A 27,385-nucleotide genomic window follows, 5' to 3' on the forward strand; every position below is an offset into this window, starting at 1 on the left:
TCAGGTCCTGATTGGTCAACAAGCTTATTTGACACGTCAAATAGTGTTATTTGACACGGAAAGATCCAAACAGCTTTCCATAGTATGAAAGATCCTGGTTGAGAATGAAACAACTGAAGAAATTAACAACGAAACAGCACATCAAGTATGTGAAAGAAATAGGTTTTGATTATGTTTTACTGGTAATGGGGACATACGTAAATGCCAACAAAATAACTTTTTGGTGTGTGTGTGTAACCTTTATTTAACGAGGCAAGTCAGTTAAGAGCAAATTTGTATTTACAATAGCGGCCTACCCCGGCCTAACCCGAACGACGCTGGGCCAATTGTGCACCGCCCAATAGGACTCCCAATCACGGTCGGGTGTGATACAGCCTGGATTCAAACCAGGGACTGTAGTGAAGCTTCTTGCACTGAGATGCAGTGCTTTAGACCGCTGCGTCCATGTGTGTGTTTAACTATTTAACTGTACTAGAATGATTAAAAGGCCTAAAAAATGTTAAATATCGGTATCAGGTTTTTTGGCATGGAAAATATTGGATATCGGTATCGGGGGGAAAAATCATATCGGTACATCACTAATGATGATGGTTATGAAATAAACCAAAACTTGTTTCCGAAAGTGTAGAAGGTTGTGAACTCTGCAAACAACATTTCCCCTATGAGAATGAGAACTGTAAATTACTAATTAATCGATGCATTAACAGAAATGAATGTAACCAAATGATGGGGATTAACGTTACATTTACTACTGGAAATGTGATGGGGAACTGATCAAAATCAAAAGGCACAATTCACACAATGAAACAATGAATGAGAAGGAAAATTAAGGTTAAGCCATTCTGGAGAGAGACTCCCCCATATCTTCGCCACACACCCCTCCCCTTCTTCTTGTCTCAACATTTTAAATTATACTCTGACACATTATCTTCACACATATTTTAGATGCTGTTCACTGACAGCCACAACTCAATAATCAGCTAGGCCTATTGCCACGCGCGATGCCCAAATTACAGGCTTCCCAAATAGGCATACGATCTTGTGATTTGCAATAATCCACAGCTATTTTTTTTAGATGAGCTAATGGTCCTTGATTCCTCTGTGGTTAAGTCATGCTTTCTGGTAAAGTATTTTCAATTATTTTAATTGTTTCTGTATATACGAGTAATGATTATTTTGGCAAATGTATTTCAATTTAGTTCCCTCTTGGACCCACAACTATGCCATTAGACTCCCCCTCTTTCTACGTTTTTCATCTCTGTCACATATGGAACTGCTATCAGGTGCGCAGTTTAGAATGGTGTTTTCCCGCGAATTGCATTTTGGCAAATGTTTGAAAATGACATTTTATTGGCTGCTTTGTGACATGAGTTGCATGTTCTGTTAAAATGTATTACCATAATGTAAATGTGATTTCTGAGCAGTGTCATTCTCAGCTCCGTGGATGAACGCCCTAATGGGTTATGCACCCAATGCATATGGTTCCGGTAAATATCTCAAATGGCTTGTAAATTAAAATCTTCCCGGTTACGTTGTCAGGCGTCACATTTTCCTAATGGAAACCCTGCCAGGGTGTCAAAAACACTTTGAAATTTGACGTTTGGAGCAGCTTAGAAATTTGGCTAAACGTGGATAAACGTCTAATACTGCAGTGAGACTGTGAGAGTTTGTTGTGTTTACAAACTAGTACCTCAGACAGAGAGAGAGAGAGAGAGAGAGCCCAGAGAGCTGTAAGTGAGGTTGTAGTACACATACAGTTGAAGTCGGAAGTTTACATATGCCTTCGCCAAACAACATTTAAACTCAGTTTTTCACAATTCCTGACATTTAATCCTAGTACAAATTCCCTGTTTTAGTTAGGTCAGTTAGGATCACCACATTATTTTAAGAATGTGAAATGTCAGAATAATAGTAGAGAGAGAATGATTTATTTCAGCTTTTATTTATTTCATCACATTCCTAGTGGGTCAGAAGTTTACATACACTCAGTTAGTATTTGTTAGCAATGCCTTTAAATGTATTAACTTGGGTCAAATGTTTCGGGTAGCCTTCCACAATAAGTTGGGTGAATTTTTGCCCATTCCTCCTGACAGAGCTGGCCTCCTTGCTCGCACACGCTTTTTCAGTTCTGCCCACAAGTTTTCTATGGGATTTTTATTTTTATTTTTTTACCTTTATTTAACTAGGCAAGTCAGTTAAGAACAAATTCTTATTTTCAATGACGGCCTGGAGGTCTACAACAGTGGAGGTCTACAATTGTTTTTCTGAGGTCTTGGCTGATTTCTTTTTCTTTTACCCCCTTTTTCTCCCCAATTTCGTAGTGTCCAATTGTTAGTGGTTACTGTCTTGTCCCATCACTACAACTCCCGTACGAGCTCGAGAGAGACGAATGTCGAGCTACAACTCCCGTACGAGCTCGAGAGAGATGAATGTCGAGCTACAACTCCCGTACAAGAGAGACGAATGTCGAGAGTCATGCGTCCTCCGAAACACAACCCAACCAAGCCGCACTGCTTCTTAACACAGCGCGCATCCAACCCGGAAGCCAGCCGCACCAATGTGTCGGAGGAAACACTGTGCACCTGGCAACCTGTTCAGCGTGCCCTGCACCCTGCCCACCACAGGAGTCGCTAGTGCACGACGAGACAAGGATATCCATACCGGCCAAACCCTCCCTAACCCGGAGGCCAATTGTGCGTCGCCCCATGGACCTCCCGGTCGCGGCCGGCTGCGACAGAGCCTGGGCTCGAACCCAGAGTCTCCGGTGGCACAGCTAGCGCTGCAGTGCCTTAGACCACTGCGCCACCCGGGAGGCCCCGGCTAATTTCTTTTGATTTTCCCATGATGTCAAGCAAAGAGGCAGTGAGTTGGAATACATCCACAGGTACACCTCCAATTGACTCAAATGATGTCAATTACCCTATCAGAAGCTTCTAAAGCCATGACATCATTTTCTGGAATTTTCCAAGCTGTTTAAAGGCACAGTCAACTTAGGGAATGTAAACTTCTGACCCACTGGAATTGTGATACAGTGAATTTTAAGTGAAATAATCTGTCTGTAAACAATTGTTGAAAAATGACTTGTCATGCACAAAGTAGATGTCCTAACCGACTTGCCAAAACTATAGTTTGTTAACAAGAAATGTGTGGAGTGGTTGAAAAACGAGTTTGAATGACTCCGACCTAAGTGTATGTAAACTTCTGGCTTCAACTGAACAGGATGCATGCGTCTTTCTCATTGGCTGTTCATGACAGGTGAGTTGAGTTGATAAAACATTTTGACCAGGATGTTCTTTTAAGATGCTGTGAGACGTGTAGTCGTGGATATGTATCAAATTGCAACTGAGGTGCCCAGAACAGTAGCTATTCAGTGTCACTACAGCACCCAGGTGGAATTCCAGTTGGCTGATGGCTACAAAAATAAGAGCTTACGATGTTAGAAATGCATTGCAAAGAGCGAAGCACCAGATATCAAGCTTAAAAAAGGAGCTCTCTGTGAAGTAAGTACCACAGCTCACATGTTGTAATAGCCTACTTTTGTTACAGCTAGGCAGCCTACTTGTCTTCTGAGTTGATATCAACTCAGAAGTTGGATCAGAAAATGTAGAAATGATAGCCTAAAATTGACTGTCAGATTGATTAAAGGTTGTTTTAATGTTTGATTGTAGTTTTGAATACTTTGAAGTGCCATCAAGGATTTAAGTAGTTGTAGTTTACTTCAAATCCATAAAGATACTTGTTCTTATCATACAAGTAGGCTTATCCAAAGTGTTGGGAAATTGGCAATGATCTATAATTACTAACTGGTAGCCTATATTGAATGATAAGAGTTTTAGGATTAACTTGAAGTATAAAGGCTAATGATAATTTGTTATGTTTGAAATGTGATACCTCGGTTTCTTGAAATGTGACACCTCTATTCTCAGATAACACAGGCCAGACAATGCTCAAAGAGAGAGGGAAGCTAATAATACAAGATAAACTTGTGGTTGTTGATAAAGCCTGACTGATATACAGTGCTTTCAGAATGTGTTCAGACCTCTTTACTTTTTCATCAATCTAAACACAATACTCCATCATTTCAAAGCGAAAAGAGTTTTTCAGAAATGTTTGCTAATAGATTTTAAAAAACTGATCACATTTACATAAGTATTCAGACCCTTTACTCAGTACTTTGTTGAAGCACCTTTGGCAGCGATTTCAGCCTCGAGTCTTCTTGGGTATGATGCTACAAGCTTGGCACATCTGGCTGGGCCACTCAAGGACGTTCAGAGACTTGTCCCGAAGCCACTCATGCTTTGTCTTGGCTGTGTGCTTAGGGTCGTTAACCTGTTGGAAGGTGAACCTTTCCCAGTCTGAGGTCCTGAGCAGGTTTTCATCAAGGATCTCTCTGTACTTTGCTCCGTTCATCTTTGCCTCGATCCTGACTAGTCTCCCAGTCCCTGCTGCTGAAAAACATCCCCTCAGCATGATGCTGCCACCAGCATGCTTCACCGTAGGGATGGTGCCAGGTTTCCTCCAGATGTGACGCTTGGCATTCAGGCCAAAGAGTTCCATCTTGGTTTAATCTGACCAGAGAATCTTGTTTCTCATGGTCTGATAGTCTTTTGGTGCCTTTTGGCAAACTTCAAGCAGGCTGTCATGTGCCTTTTACTGAGGAGTGGCTTCCGTCTGGCCACTCTACCATAAAGGCCTAATTGGTGGAGTGCTGCAGAGATGGTTGTCCTTCTGGATTCTAGAGCTCTGTCAGAGTGACCAGCGTGTTCTTGGTCACCTCCCTGACCAAGGCCATTCTCCCACGATTGCTCAGTTTGGCCGTGCAGGCTGCACTATCAGTCTTGGTGGTTCCAAACTTCTTCTTTTTTTATGTAACCTTTACAGTGAGTGAATAAAGTATTTGATCCCCTGCTGATTTTGTACGTTTGCCTACTGACAAAGAAATGATCCGTCTATAATTTTAATGGTAGATTTATTTGAACAGTGAGAGACAGAATAACAACAAAAAAATCCAGAAAAATGCATGTCAAAAATGTTATAAATTGATTTGCATTTTAATGAGGGAAATAAGTATTTGACCCCACAGAGGTCAGATGTTTCTTGTAGTTGGCCACCAGGTTTGCACACATCTCAGGAGGGATTTTGTCCCACTCCTCTTTGCAGATCTTCTCCTAGTCATTAAGGTTCTCCTTTGTTGCATTGGCCGTGTGTTTTGGGTCATTGGCATGCTGGAATACCCATCCACGACCCATTTTCAATGCCCAAGCCTCATGGCTTGGTTTTTGCTCTGATGCACTGTCAACTGTGAGACTCTATATAAACAGGTTTGTGCCTTTCCAAATCATGTCCAATCAATTGAATTTACCACAGGTGGACTCCAATCAAGTTGTCGAAACATCTCAAGGATGATCAATGGAAACAGGATGCACCTGAGCTCAATTTCGAGTCTCATAGCAAAGGGTTAGAATACTGATGTAAATAAGGTGTTTTTATTGTTTTATTTTTTTGTGTGTAGATTGATAAGGAATTGTTTTTATTTAATCCATTTTAGAATAAGGCTGTAACGTAACAAAATGGGGGAAAAGTCAAGGGGTCTGAATACTTTCCGAATGCACTGTATATCGGTATCAGTAAGTTTTGTCCCCCATAAAACCGGTATCGGACCCCCAAAAAAAAACATATCGGTCCGGCTGTTGACATGAGAATTCGTCATAATGGTTATGTATGTCTTATTAATGTGTTATCAAGTCCTTCAAATAAAGTGCTGCTAGTATTTCCTTATGTTATCTGAAATTATAAGAGCAGCATGGTTGTAAATCTGAGGCCCCCCACCTCAGTCAGGGCACATTGTGAGGGAGATTAGTCAGACGCCGTAATCTGAAAAGCATATGACCTGCTTGATTTGCCACATAAAATCCCCTGAGAGGAAGTTAGTGAAGTCTCAAAACAGCTGAACTGAACTAGTCTGGGATTCTTCTCTTTGAACAGAATGCATGAAACCCAGAGGAGATTCTAACATTCTAACAAGTTAACTCTCATTCATTCCCAGGGAGAGCTGCTTCTCTGAGAGTGAAGAGGAACGCAGTCTGTCATGGACACACAGCAAGGAACTCAAAGACTCCCTCGTTGATATGTACAAAGGTAAATACAAATGTTCAACTATGTATTCTAGTTATTAAGCCAATGTTACACATCACGTCAGATACTGATTTCCCTGTTGTTATTGTGGACTTTTTGTGAGAGTGGATGTGTAGCAGAATGTTCAAGTGGGATAAACCAGTCTGGAAACATTGTAATATGTTGTTCTATAAAGATTGAATTGTTCTGTTAAGATAAGGTGTAAGACAACCGGAGTGTTTATAGTGAGTCCACTCCATAAGGGAGTCAAGAACACGTTCGGAAGTGTAGCCTAATAACAGCAGTTCTAAGTCCTCAACTCAACCACTGTGCATTTTTCTATTTCACCACTGAGTTTCTAAGGCTTCTGAGAAACCGTCCTTTCCTTTTGACAGTAGAGACCAACGTGTGTAAGTGTTGAATCTTGTGCGGATGATTTTGGCGTTAAATGTAATGTATTCAGAAGAGAGTGTGATGGTTTGGAAGGAATTACCAAAAAGCGCTGTTGGAGAAATGTTCGACCCAAGTCTCTCCTCAAGAGGGCACACTTGCCATTTCAAATCGTTGTTTGAGAACTTTGGCAGGAAGGAAAACTGAGCCGGAGTTGCACCATCCTTTCTAAAACGTAATAAGTGAAGTTAGACCTTTTTCAAGCCTATTGAAGTGCTCTAAACTGTGGGTGTGACTGACATATGTGTTTTCTGAACTAGCCTATTGAAGTGCTCTAAACTGTGGGTGTGACTGACATATATGTTTTCTGAACTAGCCTATTCCATTTATTGACAAATATATCAAGTTTCTCTTCAAATGCAAAAAGTTGCATTGTCCTTGGTTCGCTGCTAATCTTCAAAATAAATAGAATGGAAACAGGGAGCCATAGGCATAGACAGTCTGAACACCATAACAAATACGTTTGCCAAAAACCTTTTATTACAATTTATTTGACTTAAATGAATATTTTCATCCATATTTTCCAAAACCTTTAGGCCTGTTACTCACTATTGTAGATCCTATTAATCCACAGATGTTGTGCTGGTAGTCCTCATTTAACAGTGTTCATCTTCATGACAGTGTGAAGTGTTTAAAAAAAGTAGTTTGAATGATAAATGTTGTCCATTCATAGAGAAACCACCAGTGGTTATCAAGCATAGGGGATTGCTGCAGGACTGGTGGGGGACAAAAACAGGTAGTAGCTACTGCAGAAATCAAGAACTGCCCCAAGGCTGGTAGCCTATGCTTTTTCCTGTTACAGTAGAGGCTAGTACAGCTGAATAGGATAATTCCCAACGGTAAGCGCTCTATGTTAATTGAAGCTGTTTTGACCTAGCGGCAGGTTCGTTGCATAACTGATATGCAGATGTATCCTGCTCCAGCTCTGCTTGTCCTACAACATCCTAGTGCAGGAGGGTAGAGCCCAACGACTGGAGCAACATGTAGCCCAACACAAATCCTGATATTAATATATAAAGAGCCTTAGAGGACGGCGTGTCAGCTTGTCTGTGACCGGTACCTTGTCAAAAACTACACCTGGAGGCATTGTGGCTCACATTAATGTCAGCCCTAAGCCCCTGCAGGTACCCCATCAGACACTGGTGGACATACACAGATAAAGAAAGCATACAAGGATGACAGGCAGTTTCGCTCCTAGGTCCCAGCCTCTTGTGTTTCAACCTCTGTGAGACATGAAACCGTCACAGTGTCTCAATCAAGTCTAATCTGTCTTTAGGGGTTCATTTAATCTCTAGTTATTAACCTTTTTCCTACAGAGCCTGTGTCTCCGAGCAGCGCTGAGCTCTCAGTTCTCAGATCCTACTCGCAGCCGTTCGTCATCACGAAGCAAATCCCTGATTCTCTTTAAAACAAGAAACACTTTGCTACGTGGGTCTGTCTGACTCACTTTAATGAGACTGACTCAGGCAGGTGGAACCATGGGTGTCAAATATCCTAACTTGTCTGAATCTTGGACATGAATATGCTTTGAGGATTATCACGCGGTTCTTTCAGATGATTATGTGTCCATCCATAGTTAAGCAACAGTCAGAAATAATCAGAGTTGTTCCTACTTGTCAAAAAAAAGGTTAACTTAACATGTTCTGCAAATGGAGAGAATTTGCTGTCTAATAAATATGGGTTATCAGAAATCAAAATAATTGTGCCTTTTTTCTAAAGGTAGTTAGGAAATGCTGCTTAGGCCTGCCCTATTTATTATGTATTATTATTAGTGTAAATTGAATAAATATGTGTTTGCCTTGACCACCGATAAGTGGATGTTCTATATGAAATCATAGCTCTGTATGAATTTGAGAGTCTAACATTTCCCAGTGACGTAGCTAGCTCTGTTCCAAGTCAAGTCGCCGGGCTACCATTACACTGGACTGAAACACATAGCAGAAGACAGCTTTTTGAACTCACGTCTGGTATGTCTAATTCCTGTGTATCCATCTGTCTGCTGACTGCTTTTTCTCCCACCGAAGGATTCAAAGTGCAGCCTGCCTTCAAGCCCGGGCCAAATAACAAACAATGTGAAGTTTCCTAGGGAGTTGAATTGGCTCTCTGAACAGGGAGAGAAGAGCTACAGTCCCAGAGAGCTTTGTTCTTAGCAGGTGGATCGACCTCTGCCCTAACCCTTACTCCCTCCTACTTCCCCCGCTCTTAGCATCAGTCTCCCAGGCAGGAAATGTAGTGTTTAAACCCATTGGGTCAGTGATACTAATAGCAGCTGGTAGCGGTGTGGAAGAAACCGTTTGGTCTCTAGTCTTCCCCCATCATTCACGACCCTCTGCGATGTTCCTCCAACACCCACCCACCCAGCCTCTCACTGACTCCCCCCTCCACCGGGGCAAGAGGCGCGCTATTGGCACGTTTGGGCTACCATGTGGGTCTGATTGAAGTCCTGAAATCCTTGGAATTGAGTGTGGTGTGGCCTAACAGGCCGCCCCGCTTCCTAAGTGGGTGGTCTCACTCTGAGCGGTAGGCAGGCACAGGGATTCTCAGCCTCTGTCCCTCTTTGTCTCCCTGTGTTGGTTTAGGGAATAGACACAGGGTGGGCACTGTGAAAACGGTGCCTGGGGTGAGTATTCTGATCTGGGAGAGACCACAGCACATACATAGACTCACACACACATTGTTGTTGTACAGGTTTTGGATATTTTTGTGGTTCACTAATCGAAACATCTTAATTATTGAGTTATGTGTAATATAGCCTTAACCTTCCTTGTTGAAGGTAGCTTCTAAAATGAAGCATCTCTGGTGATGATGGATACCCTGTTGTAACTTTAGCCAGCTGCCAGGAAGGGAATGGTGTCCAGTCCAATGCCTTGTTAAGGAATTTAAAATAATTCACCAGGAAATCAGCCTATTGTTTAGTTTCTGCTCGGTCTCAATAACATTGCAGCAATGTTGTGCAAATGCTGCATTGCAAATCCCCCTCAATTGTGATCACACACCTGATGACCGCCTATGAACCATAGAGCAAAACAAACAGGGCTGGCTTTGCACAAACGGTCACTACTGTGACCCGTGCTCAAACATCAAGTGCTAATGAGGACCTCTTGGTTGTGCTGCTGCTGTCAGACCTGGGTTCAAATAGTATTGTTTGTCTATCACATGTTTTAAGCTGTAGTTGATTGAGCTTGCCTGGAATACCAGGGGTGTTTGGACTCTTTTGGACTATCCCATTGGTTCCATTGTGCCAGGCTAGCTCAGTCAAGCAATTTGAAATGAAACCAATACTATTTGAACCCAGGTGTGATTGGTTGGTTGTGCTGATGTGATCAACCCACAGCCACATTCACCCCCCAGAGGAGCTCTGCAACGCATAATGGTGCTGTAAGGCAGTTTTGACAGCTAGGAAAACATGTATTTAAATCCAACTTTGAATATTTGTGTAACCTAAACCCCACCTCCCTTCCTCCCCTTATCATTATTATTAGCTGCTACAACTTATAGCAAGGCATCTTAGACACTGAAACCTTTTCCCTTTTCCTTTGAAAAGAATCCTGGGATGTTTGAGGCTGTTTCCCAAATGGCATCCTATTCCCTACACAGGGAATAGGGTGCCATTTTGGCTATGGTAGGGCTCTGGTCAAAAGTAGTGCACTAGGTAGAGTGTAGGGTGGCGTTTAGGACGCTGGCTGAGTGTTGATTCTAGAGCTGGGCCACTTGTCTCCTGCTGGTTGTTCTGAAGGACAGGTCGAAGCCAGAGCATCACTCATCCTTTACAAAAGCGCTTCATTTGGATTCCGTCCTAGCGCATAGCAAAGGTTCCTGTTTATAAGCATGTTAGTAGAGGGATTTTCTTAACAAAAGAAAACACCCCAGTATAAAGTCCTCCTTAACACTAAAATAATAATTGTGTGTGTACTTGTGTGTATTGTGAATCCTCACATTGAAATGTAGTGACTAATGGATTGTGGGGCTAAAAGCAGATGAAATAATAGTTGGACAAATTATGTTCATTGAGGGTACTACTAACTTAGTCCTGTAGTAGTGAGTAATTTAGTGCTGCCTAACAGTTGCATAAAGAACTAAATTTACCCTAACGTGTGGATGTCACAATATTGCACCATGCAGGTATAGAGGGAAAGGTGAAAAGAAGGTAAGGATGTGAAACTGCCTGTCAAAGCCCGGCCACGTCATGTGACCCTGAGTTGACTCCTGAATGCAGGCGGACCCACCCACCTATCCCTCCTCAGTAGTTTCTGTAGAGTGACTAATAACATGTCCGTTCTTGTGACATGCCACTCTTTACAAGTTTCACAAGCCTGTCGGTTACAATGAGGCTTTGTTTGGTGTTGTTACTATGACACAACACAACACTTTTGCACTTACAACCATATAATTACATATTAGAAGTATTTTGAGTCTCCTGACCCATCCTGAGTTTATTCCCATTGTTTGGCATCATTTATTCATTATCTTCATGAAAATATCAGGATTTTGATGGTCAATTTATCAATTATGTGAAACAAGCGTTCCAATAGAGAATATGAAGGAAATATGACGTTTTCATTTCCCAACAAGAACTAATGTAGCCAAATATGCCGGAACGTATTATCTACTTACGGATAAGCCGAGGTTGTCTGACACAGATTTAGTCTGTTCTGAAGTGCTAGTGTTAAGGTAAGGTAAGCAAGGAAAGACCAGGGATGAGTCCTAAATGCCACACTATCCCCTCTAAAGTCCACTACTTTTGACTTGAGCCTAATACTCCCTAGTCGCAAGTGAATATGGTGCCATATGTAAAGCTAGTTTGTTGTTCTCTGGAATAAAAACGGTTTAGAAATCCTGGCTAACTAGATCTAGACATTTTCGGTAGGGATCCAATGGAGTATGTCTGTCTTGCTGAGTGCTGATGAGTAGTTAGCCCTCTGGTTGATGCTTGATAGATCGTCATTATTCAGGCTTTACATTCCCAATAAAGCCTCTGCTAAACCCAAAGCATTGAATATATAATCACGTGATCGCTGTAATTCAAATAAGCACATTGGATGATGTGAGTGACAATAATTAGAAATCTGATTATCTGCACTGTATTTGCACTCTTGTTAGCTTAGCTGATAAGATTTGTCTTCCTCATTCGTCCAACAGTATTAAGAATTTAAACAAGTCCTTTATAGTGACAAAGGCCATACACACTATGATGGGTTTGTGTTATCATGTACTTTTAGCCAAGCTCGATTCACTGTGTAAATGGTGTGTTTGGATAAATGCTATTAGACAGCGTTCACATTGATTCAAATGCAACAGCTTTTGAATTTTACCTCAGACATTAATCTTGGCTTTTTCGTCACTGGTTGTCAGTGCTCCCGAGTGGCGCAGCGGTCTAACGCACTGCATCTCAGTGCTAGAGGCGTCACTACAGACCCTGGTTCGATTCCAGGATGTATCACAACCGGCCTGTGATTGGGAGTCCCATAGGGTGGCGCACAATTGGCCCAAAGTCGTCCAGGTTAGGGTTTTGCCGGGGTAGGCCGTCACTGTAAATATGCATTTGTTCTCAGCTTGCCTAGTTAAATAAAGGTTAAATGAAAAACAAATCTTCTGAAGCGCTTACAGTAGATTTTTAGAGTACTGTTAAGCAGTGACTTTTCACTTCCACAAATAGACTTGATATGAAATTGTAACTATACGTATAGCTAGTCATAGTTTACTTTTCAAGTTACCATCACAAAAAAATCCTGTATCCTTTTCCTAGGCCTACATACTGAGGCTATGCATCATTTTTCATAAAGCCCTGGTGAAAACAGGTTCACTATTTCTCATAGTCACTTTATGTGCAGAGGCTTCAGGATCACCTTCACGTTTTCAACCAGGGATACAATGCAGTAAGTACAATCAGACAGAGCGATGCCTTTTTCTCTCCTGAGTGTGAGATAAGATATTCAGGGGCTGATCTAGCAGTCTGCAGCAGGGTTTCGTGCTCTAAGCTATTCACTCTACACAGCTGTCACACCTACAAGGGATTGGGAAGGGTGGGCTTGCTTCCTTGGCTCCCCCCAAGCCTCCCGGCTCCCGGATTTTTCTCGCCAAAAATTAGCTTGATCTTTGTGAAAATGAGGCACTCATCCTGGCTGATTCTGCAGGGCATCATCCCCCCCCCCCCTAATGCTGGAGGATCAGCGCTTCCTGTCTTGTTGACAGACTGCCACCCAGACTGGATCCATGCTGCGGAGGATCTGCAGTGGTGCGGCTTTCACCATACATTCCCCAGGGCTCAATTCAATTATCACTATCACTGAGGCTGAGCCTCCGATAGATAGAGATCTCGTGGTCCAATATCCTTCCTCTCAGGGCTCCCAGTCTACCATCAGAGAGGCACTAAGCCCAGGTATAGTCCCAATCAGGGTGTAGAGGCACACATTCACACACCTTGATTAGTGAGGTGGTTTAATAGGGCAGCTCTACTGGGTGGATGTAAACTATTTGACCAAAAGTTTTACTTTCCAATAGTCTTTTACTTTGACGTAGCAGTATAAGTTTGAGGGGGGGGGGGGAGTTCTGTAAGAGTGATGAGACGCAGGTTCATCATCAATACTTATTTGAGATGACCTCTCTCTGCCTGCACCGTGGTAGTGGTGTTGTCTGAGGTTTACCTTTGTCAACTTAGCACATTGTTTTGGCAACAAATATGCATTGTCTCCTGAAAGGTGGCGTCACTTGTACACAGCACGAGTACCTCAAACAAAGTTATGCTGTCTGACGTAAGACGATGACGAAAATGTCATTCGCTCGGCAATCACGAGTTCTCTTCGAAGTTGTAGCCACACATCTATCTAGCTTTAGAACGTAGTTATGTTATGATGTATATCACTTGAAAGTGAACAAATGTAACTAGCTATGTCACCGTTTCAGGCAGGACACTGGCGGCTGTGAAACGACCTCAACAGAAAGCTCTGCATCACTCGTCGTGGTCGGCCATTGTGTGTACCCTCTTTGTTCGCCTCTCACACACCTCCTGCTCTCTCTTTGCCCTCCATTTATCTTGTGGGAATGGTTAATATTACACACAGATCAATATTTGTCCCTTCAGAGGTCCTCAAGTTGAGTGTTTTTTTTTTTTACCAGTCTATTCAGCATTTTGTCAGTTTTGACGGTGGATGAACTATGAAATGGAAAGGTGCTAAGGTCAGTTACTGCATAAAAGCTGAAATGTGCCCTGGCTGGCTCGGTGCTTCATTGTCCATACCTATTAATGTCATGGAATTCCACCCTGTACTCGCCTCTCTTTAAAAGACCCTTTACAAATGACCTGTTCGCTTTCGTTTAAGAATAGCCCCATGTCCAAATATGTACCACTGGCATGTAGACCTATGTAAGAACCCTGTGGAAGTTTTGAGTGAAATGTTGTTGAAAGTGCCATCATTTGGATGAATGACTTAAACCCCCCAATAATTGTCTAACTTTGTTGTTCAAAAAAGGTTCATATTTTATCGGCACATTAGGCTTATGTCTCCTGATAGTTTCAGAAAGAATCGGTTAGCTTTCACTTATTTCTTTATGGTAAACATAAAACTTGTACAGTATTTGAAAAACAAGTGATTCCATACCAGTTGATTCAAATTATAAATTGGTTGCAATTCTTGTATTTTTAGCATGAATAATACATGTAAACTATATAACCACACTGTTATTGCAATAGTCAAATCAATAAACTACATAAATTAAAGTGTAATACATTTAATAAAACAATTCCACTTGCCATAGATGGGCCTTTTGTGGAGCAAAATAGGAAGAATGTATCCAAATCTTTTCATCCCAGGGAAGTCAAGTCCATCACCTGCCTTGGAACAGGCAGCCCATGACAATCAACTGTCTCAGCAGGTGCCTTCTCTGGGTGTTAGTGTTCCATGCCATATAAGATGTATGTTTACCTAACCACCTACTACATTCTCCATCCATCTGCATTTTACTGGACCAAAAACCATAAGCACGCCGCTGCACAATTAAACCTGCTTTAAGTTCCTCTCCAGATTAATGTCTGTATCAAAATTCATAAAGAATAGTGGGAAGATTTGAAGCCTGAGCTAGAGGATTCACAGGGATTTTGTATGAAGCCCATTTAATCAGGATAACACTGTTATTAATATTCATCAAGTCAGCTGGAATACAAATGACTGTGGAAACTGGAAACTTTTGCCGCGGAAAATGTATTAAATGCAGCTTAAAAAATTAATGGAATTTTGTTTATATTAGGGGTGAGTGGGGGGAATGCAAAACCCGGTATTGGTTGACTGAGATTGGGCTTAGATATTTCTTTTTGAAGAATTCCATCTTTGACAGACTTCAAAGGCATTTTCAATGAATGCGATGCATGAATGGTCATTTAAAAGGATTTAAAGACATTACGCTGCAATAATTGTACATGAATAATAAGTAGCCCACAGAGGCAATTAGCTCAAAGTCTACAAGGCAAGAATATGAAGATCACAGAAAGACAGGAAAGGACAAAGAAAATGAGAAAAGTTTGAAATGCCGGATAAAGCTGGTTTCATCATTTAAAGGCTATTGTCATGGATTTTAAACCAGTACTCTTTCACCATTGTTTCAATTGCAGGCATCTGTTTGTCTCTTAAACGTCCCTGAATTGAAACACAAGTATATGAATTCTAATCCAATTCATGAATCGGGATAGCTTACAATTTGAGTTAGGGTTCTCTTTAAGCACCCAATTATGTTATGTTGACCATATCTGGCACGTGTAACATGATTGATCAACATGCATACTATCTCTGAAATACATTTTTAAAAAGTGCCCAGCCTTGCTTGTGGGAAATAATGACCTTGACAATGAATGACCATAACATAACTGCTAATCATGATTGGATTGATTGGTTCACATTTATTCATTGATAGGCAGGTCTTTGTATCTCCCACATAACCTCCTCCAAGTGCAACATTAAGCTTTAAAAGAGCAACTCCCAGACTCTCATCTCATGGTGCAAAACTTCTATGAAAGGATAGAAATAAAGTCTCTTTTTGGGGGCGGAATGGATTATTGGATCATATTTCATTAAGGCTTTGTTTGGTGATTCACTGTGTGGAAACCCACGTCAATCAATGATTCAAGTTCGTATTTTGTCGAGCTGCGCCCTTTGCCGTTCCAATCCCATCTCGGTTCCTTCATCCCCCCCCATCCAAAATGATGAGAACATCAAAAGGTCAGGTTTGTATGCTCTGTTTTTCTGGTTCTCCTTTATCAAAGCTACTTTCTCATGTTCATGTTAAAGGATTACCAATCTCCTGAGCCATACCTACCACTGCTACCAGCCGTACCGGCTCAAAAGTCCCTCTCCTTCTACCAAATCCTCCCCCAAAAGACTAGCTTTTGCCCAGAGTCTATCACTGGGATTAATGGAGCCCTGTTGTTTCTCCCACAAAAAGCCAGTTGTCCGTTCACGCCTCACCGTGTCAGAGCTGAATAGCGTGTGAGCAGTGTGTGAGCAGTGTGTGAGCAGTGTGTGCTGGCTTACAACACAGGGATAACGTTCCACTGGCATCTGCCCTAGAGGTCACCCACCCGCCAAGCACCCAACCTCCCAAGAGCTTTCTCTTTTTCCCACTTCTTTCTTGTTCACTCAATCACTATTTCTCCCTCCTCTCCTGGATCTGTCTCTAGGTCTCCTTCTTCACCTAAACTCTCAGTGGTTGTGGACCCACAAACTCATATGCCTTGTTATATCTGTCTTTCAACAACCCTAGCCCTCTTCTAGAAACGATGTTTGGGCCATCTGTATACCCTAAAGAGAAGGATAGAGACACTTTCTGGAGATTCTAAAGTGATTTGTATATCTATCAATATCTATATGGTTCATACAATAGAAACCACTTTGTGCCTCTGAGGTTGCCCCAGCTTCAGAATGCTAGCCCAGCTCCCATGCTGCATCTGGAAGGATTCTGTTGAAGTCGCTTACTGCAGTGGGTATATTCTAATTGTCTTTTGTCTTAGCCCCGTCACCACTAGATGGTAGCCCTCTCCTACAGTACACACACACACACACACACACACACACACACACACACACACACACACACACACACACACACACACACACTGTCTAAGAGCAACAGGCTCCCTTCCTGCTCCCTCCCCCAAACAGTGAATGTCAATGGTTTCCTTAATTGCTTCCAGTCAGTGTATTTGTTGCTTGCTTATGAATTAACTTGCAGTTATCGGAACCAATTTAACAGCCATCCTTTAATTACACCTGAGTAGAGGCTGAACTTTAATTGGTGGGGCTTCCTAACGAGCAAGGAGGATCTGATACGGGGCTTGAGCAGTATTAAATGACTGTTTACTCTCCTGATAACTAAAAGCATTAAATGATATCTGCGTGACGGGATTATGATTTGTTAATTGCCGGCATACATTAGTGCCTTAATAAACTGTTAGTTAGAGCAATGGTACGCAGTGGAGAGATAGGGGGTAGATGATGAAATGACTTAAATAAAGCACCATTTCACTCTGCAAATGAAAGATGTCGGTCTTGTTTTGCTATACTCAGGGAGGTAATTAAAGATCCTCTCTCTGCAGCAGAGGTACCCCTGAGATCATATTGACAGGCTATAATTAATACTAACCTTTCCTCTAGGCTAATGTACTGTAAAGTGTATGCTTCGGTGCCTCCAACGACATGCATTTTTCCTGATTTTAAATGAATCATATCCATTTCTATATTATTTTCAGCTAATCCTAAAGTCAATGAGGAGCTGAAACAAAGACTGCCCTCCCCGGTAAGGCACCAACGCTCAGAGACCACGCTGCCACAACTTGGGTAAAGATGCCGTCGTATTATTCTCCTCGTATGTACTGACATTGTTTGGGTATGGCTTTTCACCCACGTGACAAAAAAAAACGTTTGTTATAATATTATGGGATGTTTATCAGTGTTACTGTGACGACTCGCTGCAATAATGACTTCTTCTTTGTCGACTTGTGTGTTCTAAATCCTGAGCGAATGTTGGCTACAAAGGCTAAAAATACAAGCTCGTAGTCTTCTAGTTTGTTCATTCTCAGTTGAATGGGAAAACTAAATTGGATACGAATACAATTAGCTACTGTACGGGGAGTGTGTACACTGTACACTATGTCAATGTGTTAGGTACCTTTGTTCCCGCATTGTCGATTGTGTTAACATGATTTTCGTTGCACCCTTGTCTTCAAAGAGCATTTTATTTCTCTCAACAACGCCCTCTTTCAATGCTGTTTGTAAATGTCCACAAAAAGATTAGAAATAGACCTACCACATCCTGTAAAAAGGATGCTATGAGACTTTTTCCAGTTTAAAGATGGTTAAGACTTGCTTGCCGTAGCTTACAGGCTTAGCACTGGGAAGGTCATGCTGTAGTGACAGTGTTGACAGTGATGAGCTCTCTTTTCCATGACCCCACGACTCACCTGTCAAGTCCCTGCTTGCGTCTCAAAGGGCACCCTATTCCCTATATAGTGCACTACTTTTGACCGGAGCCCTATGTAGGTAGGGCGCCGCTTGGGACGCGGCCCCTGTTAGCAACAGCAGTGGCCCACTTGAACATCTGAGCTCAGGCCATGCTCAGCTATAAATTCTACCGCATGGATGGGTATGGTAGAACTAATTTTGAATTCATTTGAGTACATTTTGAATTGTTTCATTTGAATTCTTCATCTAAGTTTCTTCAGAATTTCACCTTTCGTTCCATCATTTCAAGCTTTTATTTTGCTTTATTTCAGAAGTACTGACTTGGGAGCCATTTTGGGCACAACATCAACTCAACTTGTACTAGAGGTACCTGACAAAGACTGGCCACAAGGTATCTGACCTTTTTTTAAATTCTTCTTCCTATCTTTCAAGAATTTTCATCATAGGTACACTTCAACTATGACAGACAAAATGAGAAAAAAAATCCAGAAAATCAAATTGTAGGATTTTTAATGAATTTATTTGCAAATTGTGGTGGAAAATAAGTATTTGGTCAATAACAAAAGTTTATCTCAATACTTTGTTATATACCCTTTGTTGGCAATGACAGAGGTCAAACTTTTTTTGTAAGTCTTCACAAGGCTTTCACACACTGTTTCTGGTATTTTGGCACATTCCTCCTTGAGGATCTACTCTAGAGCAGTCATGTTTTGGGACTGGTGCTGGGCAACACGGACTTTCAACTCCCTCCAAAGATTTTCTATGGGGTTGACATCTGGAGACTGGCTAGGCCACTCCAGGACCTTGAAATGCCTCTTACGAAGCCACTCCTTCGTTGCCCGGGCGGTGTGTTTGGGATCATTGTCATGCTGAAAGACCCAACCACGTTTCATCTTCAATGCCCTTGCTGATGGAAGGAGGTTTTCACTCAAAATCTCACGATACATGGCCCCATTCTTTCCTTTACGCGGATCAGTCGTCCTGGTCCCTTTGCAGAAAAACAGCCCCAAAGCATGATGTTTCCACCCCCATGCTTCACTGTAGGTATGGTGTTCTTTGGATGCAACTCAGCATTCTTTGTCCTCCAAACACGACGAGTTGAGTTTTTACCAAAAAGTTCTATTTTGGTTTCATCTGACCATATGACATTCTCCCAATCTTCTTCTGGATCATTCAAATGCTCTCTAGCAAACTTCAGACGGGCCTGGACATGTACTGGCTTAAGCAGGGGGACACGTCTGGCACTGCAGGATTTGGGTCCCTGGTGGCGTAGTGTGTTACTGATGGTAGGCTTTGTTACTTTGGTCCCAGCTCTCTGCAGGTCATTCACTAGGTCCCCCCGTGTGGTTCTGGGATTTTTGCTCACTGTTCTTGTGATAATTTTGACCCCACGGGGTGAGATCTTGCGTGGAGCCCCAGATCGAGGGAGATTGTCAGTGGTCTTGTATGTCTTCCATTTCCTAATAATTGCTCCCACAGTTGATTTCTTCAAACCAAGCTGCTTACCTATTGCAGATTCAGTCTTCCCAGCCTGGTGCAGGTCTACAATTTTGTTTCTGGTGTCCTTTGACAGCTCTTTGGTCTTGGCCATAATGGAGTTTGGAGTGTGACTGTTTGAGGTTGTGGACAGGTGTCTTTTATACGGATAACAAGTTCAAACAGGTGCCATTAATACAGTTAACGGGTGGAGGACAGAGGAGCCTCTTAAAGAAGAAGTTACAGGTCTGTGAGAGCCAGAAATCTTGCTTGTTTGTAGGTGACCAAATACTTATTTTCCACCATAATTTGCAAATAAATTCATTAAAAATCCTACAATGTGATTTTTCTGGATTTTTTTCTCATTTTGTCTGTCATAGTTGAAGTGTACCTATGATGAAAATTACAATCCTCTCTCATCTTTTTAAGTGGGAGAACTTGCACAATTGGTGGCTGACTAAATACTTTTTTGCCCCACTGTATCTGTGTTTGTAATTGCACATTATATGAATATTTTGTTCACTTCAGTATTTGGAAACATGTGTAAATGACTGCAGATTTCAGAGCCTGGGTGTTCCTGCCTGTTTACCCACTTGCTTTAGTTTCAAAGCTGTTCCATGCGATACATAAACATTTATTTACAAGTGTAAATCACTTCCAGCTAGGGTGTCACTCTGCCATCTAATAACCATTACCTAGACCATCCGAAGTCATATGGCACTGCCACTATTTAGATAAACAGGTTGGAATGACAATGAGCGATAAACAGAGTATTTACCCATTGATTTATATGTACACTAGATGACTGACAGGGGGGTGCTGTTTTGAAGCCACCGCGCCTCCATCTTGGCACTCCCCCACCGTTGTAAATAAAATATTTTGGAAGCTATAGAAATGCATTTACTAATGTCTACATTTGTTATGCCACGTGTATTTTATTACATACACCTTAATGCATACTTTAAATTATATTATGTAAGCTAAAGATAACATTTTAAAATATATTTCAAAAAATTCCTTAAAGTTAAACATTTTTAAGTGCTAATGTAAACAATGGTTAAATAAATGTAAATTTGTCCTTGAAACATTTCATTGAAAGACTGTAGAATTCCATTCATTCCTATGGAGGACTGATACTTCTGGGGAGTGCCAATATGGCCGACCGATGGCTTCAAAGCCTCTCATTGGCCAATACATAGCATCAGCATTCCAGGGTTTATATACGTCATTGGTATTTACCCACCCTTCACCAAACACTCCTGATATGTAAATGTATTCAGCTCCTCTGCTCAAATATACATTTGAGCTGTAGCTAAAACACTTAGTCTTGCTAGCCAAACAGCTATTAATGACATGGCCTGTACGATTATTAAAAGATGGCAAGCAGAGTGGTGTTTCCTGTGGTATCAGGAGCGAGCCGGAAAGGAACTCCAAAAGGAGACGTTTTTGCAAGCAAAGGCTGCTGGCCCTAATCATCATGGGTACATATACTTCTTCCTAAATGTCCACCCGTACTTGTTGGTGTGTGCTATCGGCCTCCTAGGCATAATCATTTATATGATTTACTTGAATCGAATCGCTGTGATCACAATGTATTTGCTGATAGGGAATGTATTCTGCTTGGCGATTTTAATACCAATGTGCACTTATCACCCAAGAAAAGTTAAATGCCCTGTACAACTTTGATCAGTTTTGTGGACTAAAACAACTGGTTGTTGAGCCAAACCCAGGTGTGAATTGACAGTAAATAAACTTTGGATTTGATTATTGTATCAGATCAAGAGAAAGTCTGTCAGTCAGGAATCTTAAATATTGGTTTTAATGATCAGATGGTAAACTACTGTACCCGTAAGAAATCAAAAATCCGACTTGAGCCAGGTAATAACTACATGAAGGTACAGTCCATGAAAGGAACGTTTTGTAGAAGTACTTGGAATTTTGGATTGGTCTCATGTACTAAACTGTGATGATGTTGATCAAACTTGGTATCTTTTTAAAGATCTTTTTCTGTCTGCACTCAACTCTCTGGCTCCGGTGAAACAAATTCCAATCAAACAGCGGTCAGGGAAATGGATCACTTCTGAGATCTTAGACCTCATAAGGGAAAGGGATCGCTACCTGGCCAAATTCAGAAGGACAAATCTACAACACGATTATTATGGTTATATTAACTGTAGAAACCAGCAATATGCAAAATGGATAAGGACAAATCCCAACAATACAAATCAAATTATATTGGTCATATACACATGGTTAACAGATGTTATTGCGAGTGTAGCAAAGTGCTTGTGCTTCTAGTTCTGACAGTGCAGCAATACCTAAGTAATACCTAACAATTCCACAACAAATACCTGATACACACAAATCTAAGTAAAGGAATGGAATAAGAATATATAAATATATGGATGAGCAATGTCAGAGCGGCATAGGCTAAGATGCAATAGATAGTATAGAATACAGTATAAACATATCAGATGAGTAATGCAAGATATGTAAACATTGCTAAAGTGGTATTATTAAAATACATAGACACTGTTAATGAGAACTTACACCAGCCTCATAAACTGTGGAACATGTTAAAGGACATTGGCTCATAAACTCCCCATAAGGTAAAATCTTGTAGTATTGGCCTGGATATTGATGATGTTTTCCATGACTAGGAAAAGGTTGCAAATAATTGTAACACGTTTTTTACCACTATAGCCTCATCTCTGATTAAGAAGTTACCGACCTGTTCTGGACTCTATGGCCAGTAATTCATTTAACAAATTTTACCATAGCAAAGGTATCACAAATGATTTGTTGGGAGCTGTGCATGGTAACAGAGGACAACTATGCTTATTGAGCACAAACAAAGCAACTGTGCTGGATAACCTTCCTGCAAGATTCATAAAGGAGATCCTTCCTGCAAGATTCATAAAGGATGGTGCTTGTGTCACTGCTAAAATGATAACGCATATTGTGACCCTATATTGGAAACTACAGGCCTGTGTCGATGCTCAGCACCTTATCCAAAGTTGTTGAGAGATGAGTTTTTAATCAACTTGAAGGATACCTTCTTGAGCACAAACTTCTTTATGAACAGCTCATTCCACGGATACTTGCCTCATCCACCTTTTTGACCACATCAAGCAGGAAAGTGAGATGGGGAAATATACAGGTTGCAGAAAGCTTTTGACACTGTGGACCATGATATTCCCCTGATGAAACTGAAATGCATGGGTCTAAATGATGTAACAGTTTTGAGTCTTATCTGACCAACAGAACACAAGTATGCAATGTTAGTGATGTTCTGTCAGAGGCCAAAGAAATATCCTCTGGAGTACCACAGGGATCAATTTTAGGGCCTCTATTATTTCTTATATACGTTAATGATATGCCAGATACAGTAAAGCGCAAACTCTTGCTTTATGCTGATGATTCAGCCATACTTGTATCAGGGCAGGATATAGTTTATATAGAGGAGACCCTGAGTAAGGAATTGCATTTTGTTAGAGATTGGTTAACTGACAACAAATTGTCGCTACATTTGGGAGAAAAACTGAATCGTAGATTGCTTTAGGGCTGACAAGATAAAGGTAAACTGTGCAGGCAAGGAGATTGAATATAAAACAAGTGTAACTTATCTTGGTGTGTCCCTAGATCAATCCCTTTCTGGAAACCTGATTGCTGCTAAAATCCTTTCTAAAATGGCGAACAAATAGAGATGTTTATATCTATATCTACACGAGATATTTTAAGTTGTGTAAAGTACTTATGTAAAAATACTTGAAAGTACTACATATTAGTTTGTACTTTAATATTTGTATTTTTGACATCTTTTACTTTTCACTCTACATTTTCCTTGACACCCAAAAGTAGTCGTTACATTTTAAATGCTTAGCAAGACAGGAAAATGGTCTAATTCACACACTTTTTAACATCCCTGGTCATCCCTATTGCCTCTGATCTGGCGGACTAACTAAACACAAATGCTTCGTTTGTAAATTATGTCTGAGTGTTGGAGTTTGCCCCTGGCTATCCATTAAAAAAAAATGGTACCATATGATTTGCTTAATATAAGGAATTTGAAATTATTTATACTTTTACTTTATACTGATACTTAAGTATTGTTTAGCAATTACATTTACTTTTAATACATAAGAATATTTAAAACCAAAAACTTTTGGACTTTTACTCAAGTAATATTGTACTGGGCAACTTTTACTTGAGTCATTTTCTATTACGGTATCTTTACTTTTACTCAAGTATGACAATTGGGTACTTTTTCCATCACTGTATTTCAACATCAAAGTTAAGAAACTGCTTGTCTCAGCCTTGATTCAGTGTCATTTTGATTATGCCTGCTCTGCTTGGTATAGCGGGCTATCAGAAAAGCTGATGCAGGTCATGCAAAATAATGTTATCAGGTATATGCTGAATGTCTCCCCTAGGACCCACATAGGGGTACAGGAGTTCCGGGAGGTGGGCGTGTTGCTTTTGGAGTCCAGAGTGGACCAACTTAAACTTAATCATATGTTTGACATCTTAAATGATTGTGCCCCAGGTTATATGAAAAACCACATTGTTATGGTCTATAACCAACACAGTTACAATACCAGAGCTAGTGTTAGGTCTTGTAAAATCCCAAGAGTAAACAGTACTGCGAGGAGCATGTTTTTCTATACAGGGATTTGTCTATGGAGTAGCTTCCCCCTGGGGATCAAGCAAAGAAAAAGTTGAAATGGTTTTAATTTGGACACGGTTGTCTAAGTAAGAGAAACCGTTCCACTGCCCCTTGTGCCCCCTACTGCCTGTCAGGTGTATTCATTTGAAGGATCGGTATGATGTGTAATGAATAGATTGTTTTAATGTGAAATGAATATGGGAGATTTTTAAGGTTAGGGAGAAGGGCTGTGAATAGTGCCACTTTTTAGGATGTCAATATAATGCAATACATTTATGGTTGTTTGTAATTTTCTCTTGTCTTTGAATCATTATATGTGCTATTGTTTTTACCATCGAGGACCAATTTGGAAACGAGCGTTTTCATGAATACTTTTAAGTGATATCCTCTGGGTCTACATTGTACATTTTGTTGTATATGCCTGTTACACAAAATAAATTCAATTCAATGTGTCTTCTTGACTTTTACACTATTTACCACATAAAACGTCACATTTATCCTTGCAGCCCCAGTCTTTGAGTTGATTTTTCTCATCCTTGAAAGGAGAATCTCCCTCAGTTTTCCCCATAGGAAACAGCCAACAGCCCATCCACTGTCAGATTCTACAACACCAGCTCTCACCATTGGGAAATGCCATACTTTGTGGGGGCAGTTGTCTTTGTGGGGACCCGTCACGACCAGAATGTATTTTTTTAAAGTGGTAACCCAGGTTTAGGAACAATGTGTCCCATATTTTCAGTGTGACAAAGGGGGCTATATAAGCGCGTTTGGTGTTATTCATGTTTGAATGTACTGTTTGCATTGGTGAGTCTTAAAGAGAATACTAATAATTGTCTGTAACAATCCAGAGAGGAAGACCCTGGCAACAACGATACGAGGAGGCGGCAGACCTCCCTGATCTCCACTTCAAAACCTGACCTTTTGCAAAATAATTGTCACCGCTAAGCTGGAGCTTCTTTTGGACATAGTGGGGCAATGCTGCTCATGGGCTTCTCCATCACAACGCATTTATTAACACAACAGACTGCTGCTTTAAAAAAGCAAAACGTTTGATGCAATGTTTGATGCTCTTTAAACCAGCTCATGTTTGAATTCTATCATATTTGAATTGCATTGATGTTTTATTCCTTAAAATATATTTCGTAATCATAAAGAGGAGTCATTTTTCATGTGATGCTTGAACGAGGAGGTCAAGTTGGAACTTTAAAGTACTGACGGGAGGTTCGGCTCTTTTTACTATCTTGGATCTTTTCTACTCTTCCAGTCAAAAGAATGACTCTTTCGACTTATTTCGTTCATTTGAGTCATGCCCATTACTCAGGACCCCCTACCGGTGAACGATGAACTCAAAACTCGAAAGAGTCATGATTCTACAAAGCCTCTGACAAGTTGTTCACCATAGGTGGCTTATTTGAGCTGTCATTTGTGACTGAGACTTGTAAACGTGTGCTTTAAACAAGGTACCTTTGTTGATTTCTAAGCATACCAATAAGATTATGTCTTGATACATTTGAAACAAGGCCTGGCTGAGGCCGCAACCGGATTAGATTGTGAACGCCTCTTGGCGGAATGCATTGCTTGACTGCAGTGAGGGGTGATAAGCAGCGCAATGTCATTTGCGAACTGCAGGCCCCCAACGATTCAATCTCAAGTTGGAGTTTGTTGAGCAGAGGCTGTGTATGTAATGGTTCTACAAAGCTGTGTCCATCATCACATTCAACAATCAATTAATTGCATTCGCTCTTCCACCATGCCAGATTAATTATAAGTTCTAAACATGTATTTTACTTTTCTATGTTCATAACAATCATAACTTGACCTTTTTGAATACGACTTTCTCGAAAGCATTTTAGCTTATTTTCTATCAGGGTTGAGCATTAGAATTTGACTAATTAAGGTTAAGTTCCTTGCTCAAGGGCACCTCGGCAGATTTGTCACATAGTCGGCTCGGGGTAGGGAATGCTCTAACTGCTAGGCTAGCTGCCGCCCTTTCTCTCCCTCTCTTCTCTCTTTCTCTCTGGCTCAGCTCTCAACAGAAACATTTACAGAGCACCATGTAGTTCCCTGCCAGCACCAGTCACCAAGCCTCTTTGTATTCCCTTGTTTCCTCAAGAAGCCCCCCTACCCCTCCCCAAAATGCCTGAAAATAGCCCATTCCACCAGCTCATAATTCACTGGGTCTTTAAGTGGAACAATATTGTCATGGTCGGTGTTGAAGATGCTCTTAGATGTTTTATTTCTATTCACACGCCACTAATGTCCGTTTATTTTCTTACCACATGTTCATTTAAGCATTTTACCGTATTTTTCACAGTGATTGATGTGTAACCATTTTCCCACAACTTCCGAAGGATATTGAACAAAACATTTACCAGATGTTGCCTGTTTTTTGTTAGCATTTGTACCCTATTAAGCTTAATTCATTCTGTCATTTCGGTGACTTTAGTCCCCCAGTATTTTAGACCCATAGAGGAAGAGAGTCGGACATCCAGATCTCCATCACCTCAGGCCCACCACAGGAGATCTCCCTCACCCCAGACCCACCACAGAAGATCTCCATCACCTCAGGCCCACCACAGGGCTCCAGACACAGGCAGGAGGATGGAGGAGGAAAGGACCTCCAGCCGGAGCCCATTCACCCAGGACGGCTACAGGTCAGAGGGTCACAGCCAGGGGTCGAACGGCAGTCCTCCAGTCTACAGAAGACACCTCGTCCCTCCAGACTCCAGCCAAGCTCTCCAATCAAGGTGAGCTCTCTTAGAGCCCAATCATAACTAACGCTGTAGTCAGAAATACGTAAATCGTATTTTGGTGAATAGGTGATTTTCGCAAAAAAACAAGTTACGTGCACGGCTCCCAGAAACACTTTAACGTGAAACACATACAGTGCATTCGGAAAGTATTCAGACCCCTTGACTTTTTCCATATTTTGTTACGTTACAGCCTTATTCTAAAATTGATTCAATCATTTTTTTCACTCTTCAATCTACCCATAATGACAAAAAAAAAGCAAAAACTGTTTTTTATTTTTTTTAAATATAATTTATAAAAAATAAAAAACACCACATTTACGTAAGTATTCAGAATCTTTACTCAGTACTTTGTTGAAGCACCATTGACAGCGATTACAAGCTGGAGGCTTCTTGGGTATGACCCTACAAGTTTGGCACACTCGTATTTTGGGGAGTTTCTCCCATTCTTCTCTGCAGATCCTCTCAAGCTCTGTCAGGTT

At 41.1% G+C, this 27,385-nt stretch overlaps 1 protein-coding gene across 2 annotated transcripts in view; it reads left to right on the top strand.

Annotated features, from left to right (window-relative positions):
- The first annotated feature begins 3,343 nt into the window (after positions 1-3,343).
- The window catches only part of mipol1 (mirror-image polydactyly 1), a 63,448-nt gene continuing 39,406 nt past the window's right edge, over positions 3,344-27,385 (top strand). Inside the window, exons 1-5 of one of the 2 annotated variants that reach the window (XM_064927823.1) lie at positions 3,344-3,500; positions 6,047-6,138; positions 17,300-17,387; positions 18,323-18,402; positions 26,600-26,900. In XM_064927823.1, the coding sequence (XP_064783895.1) occupies positions 3,409-3,500; positions 6,047-6,138; positions 17,300-17,387; positions 18,323-18,402; positions 26,600-26,900 (653 nt within the window). In that variant the 5' untranslated portion in view covers positions 3,344-3,408. The remainder of the gene's footprint in view (positions 3,501-6,046; positions 6,139-17,299; positions 17,388-18,322; positions 18,403-26,599; positions 26,901-27,385) is intronic. The other variant, XM_064927824.1, reaches the window with a different exon arrangement.

The sequence above is a fragment of the Oncorhynchus masou genome, chromosome 21, assembly GCF_036934945.1.
Source record: "Oncorhynchus masou masou isolate Uvic2021 chromosome 21, UVic_Omas_1.1, whole genome shotgun sequence".
Taxonomy (NCBI): Eukaryota; Metazoa; Chordata; class Actinopteri; order Salmoniformes; family Salmonidae; genus Oncorhynchus; species Oncorhynchus masou.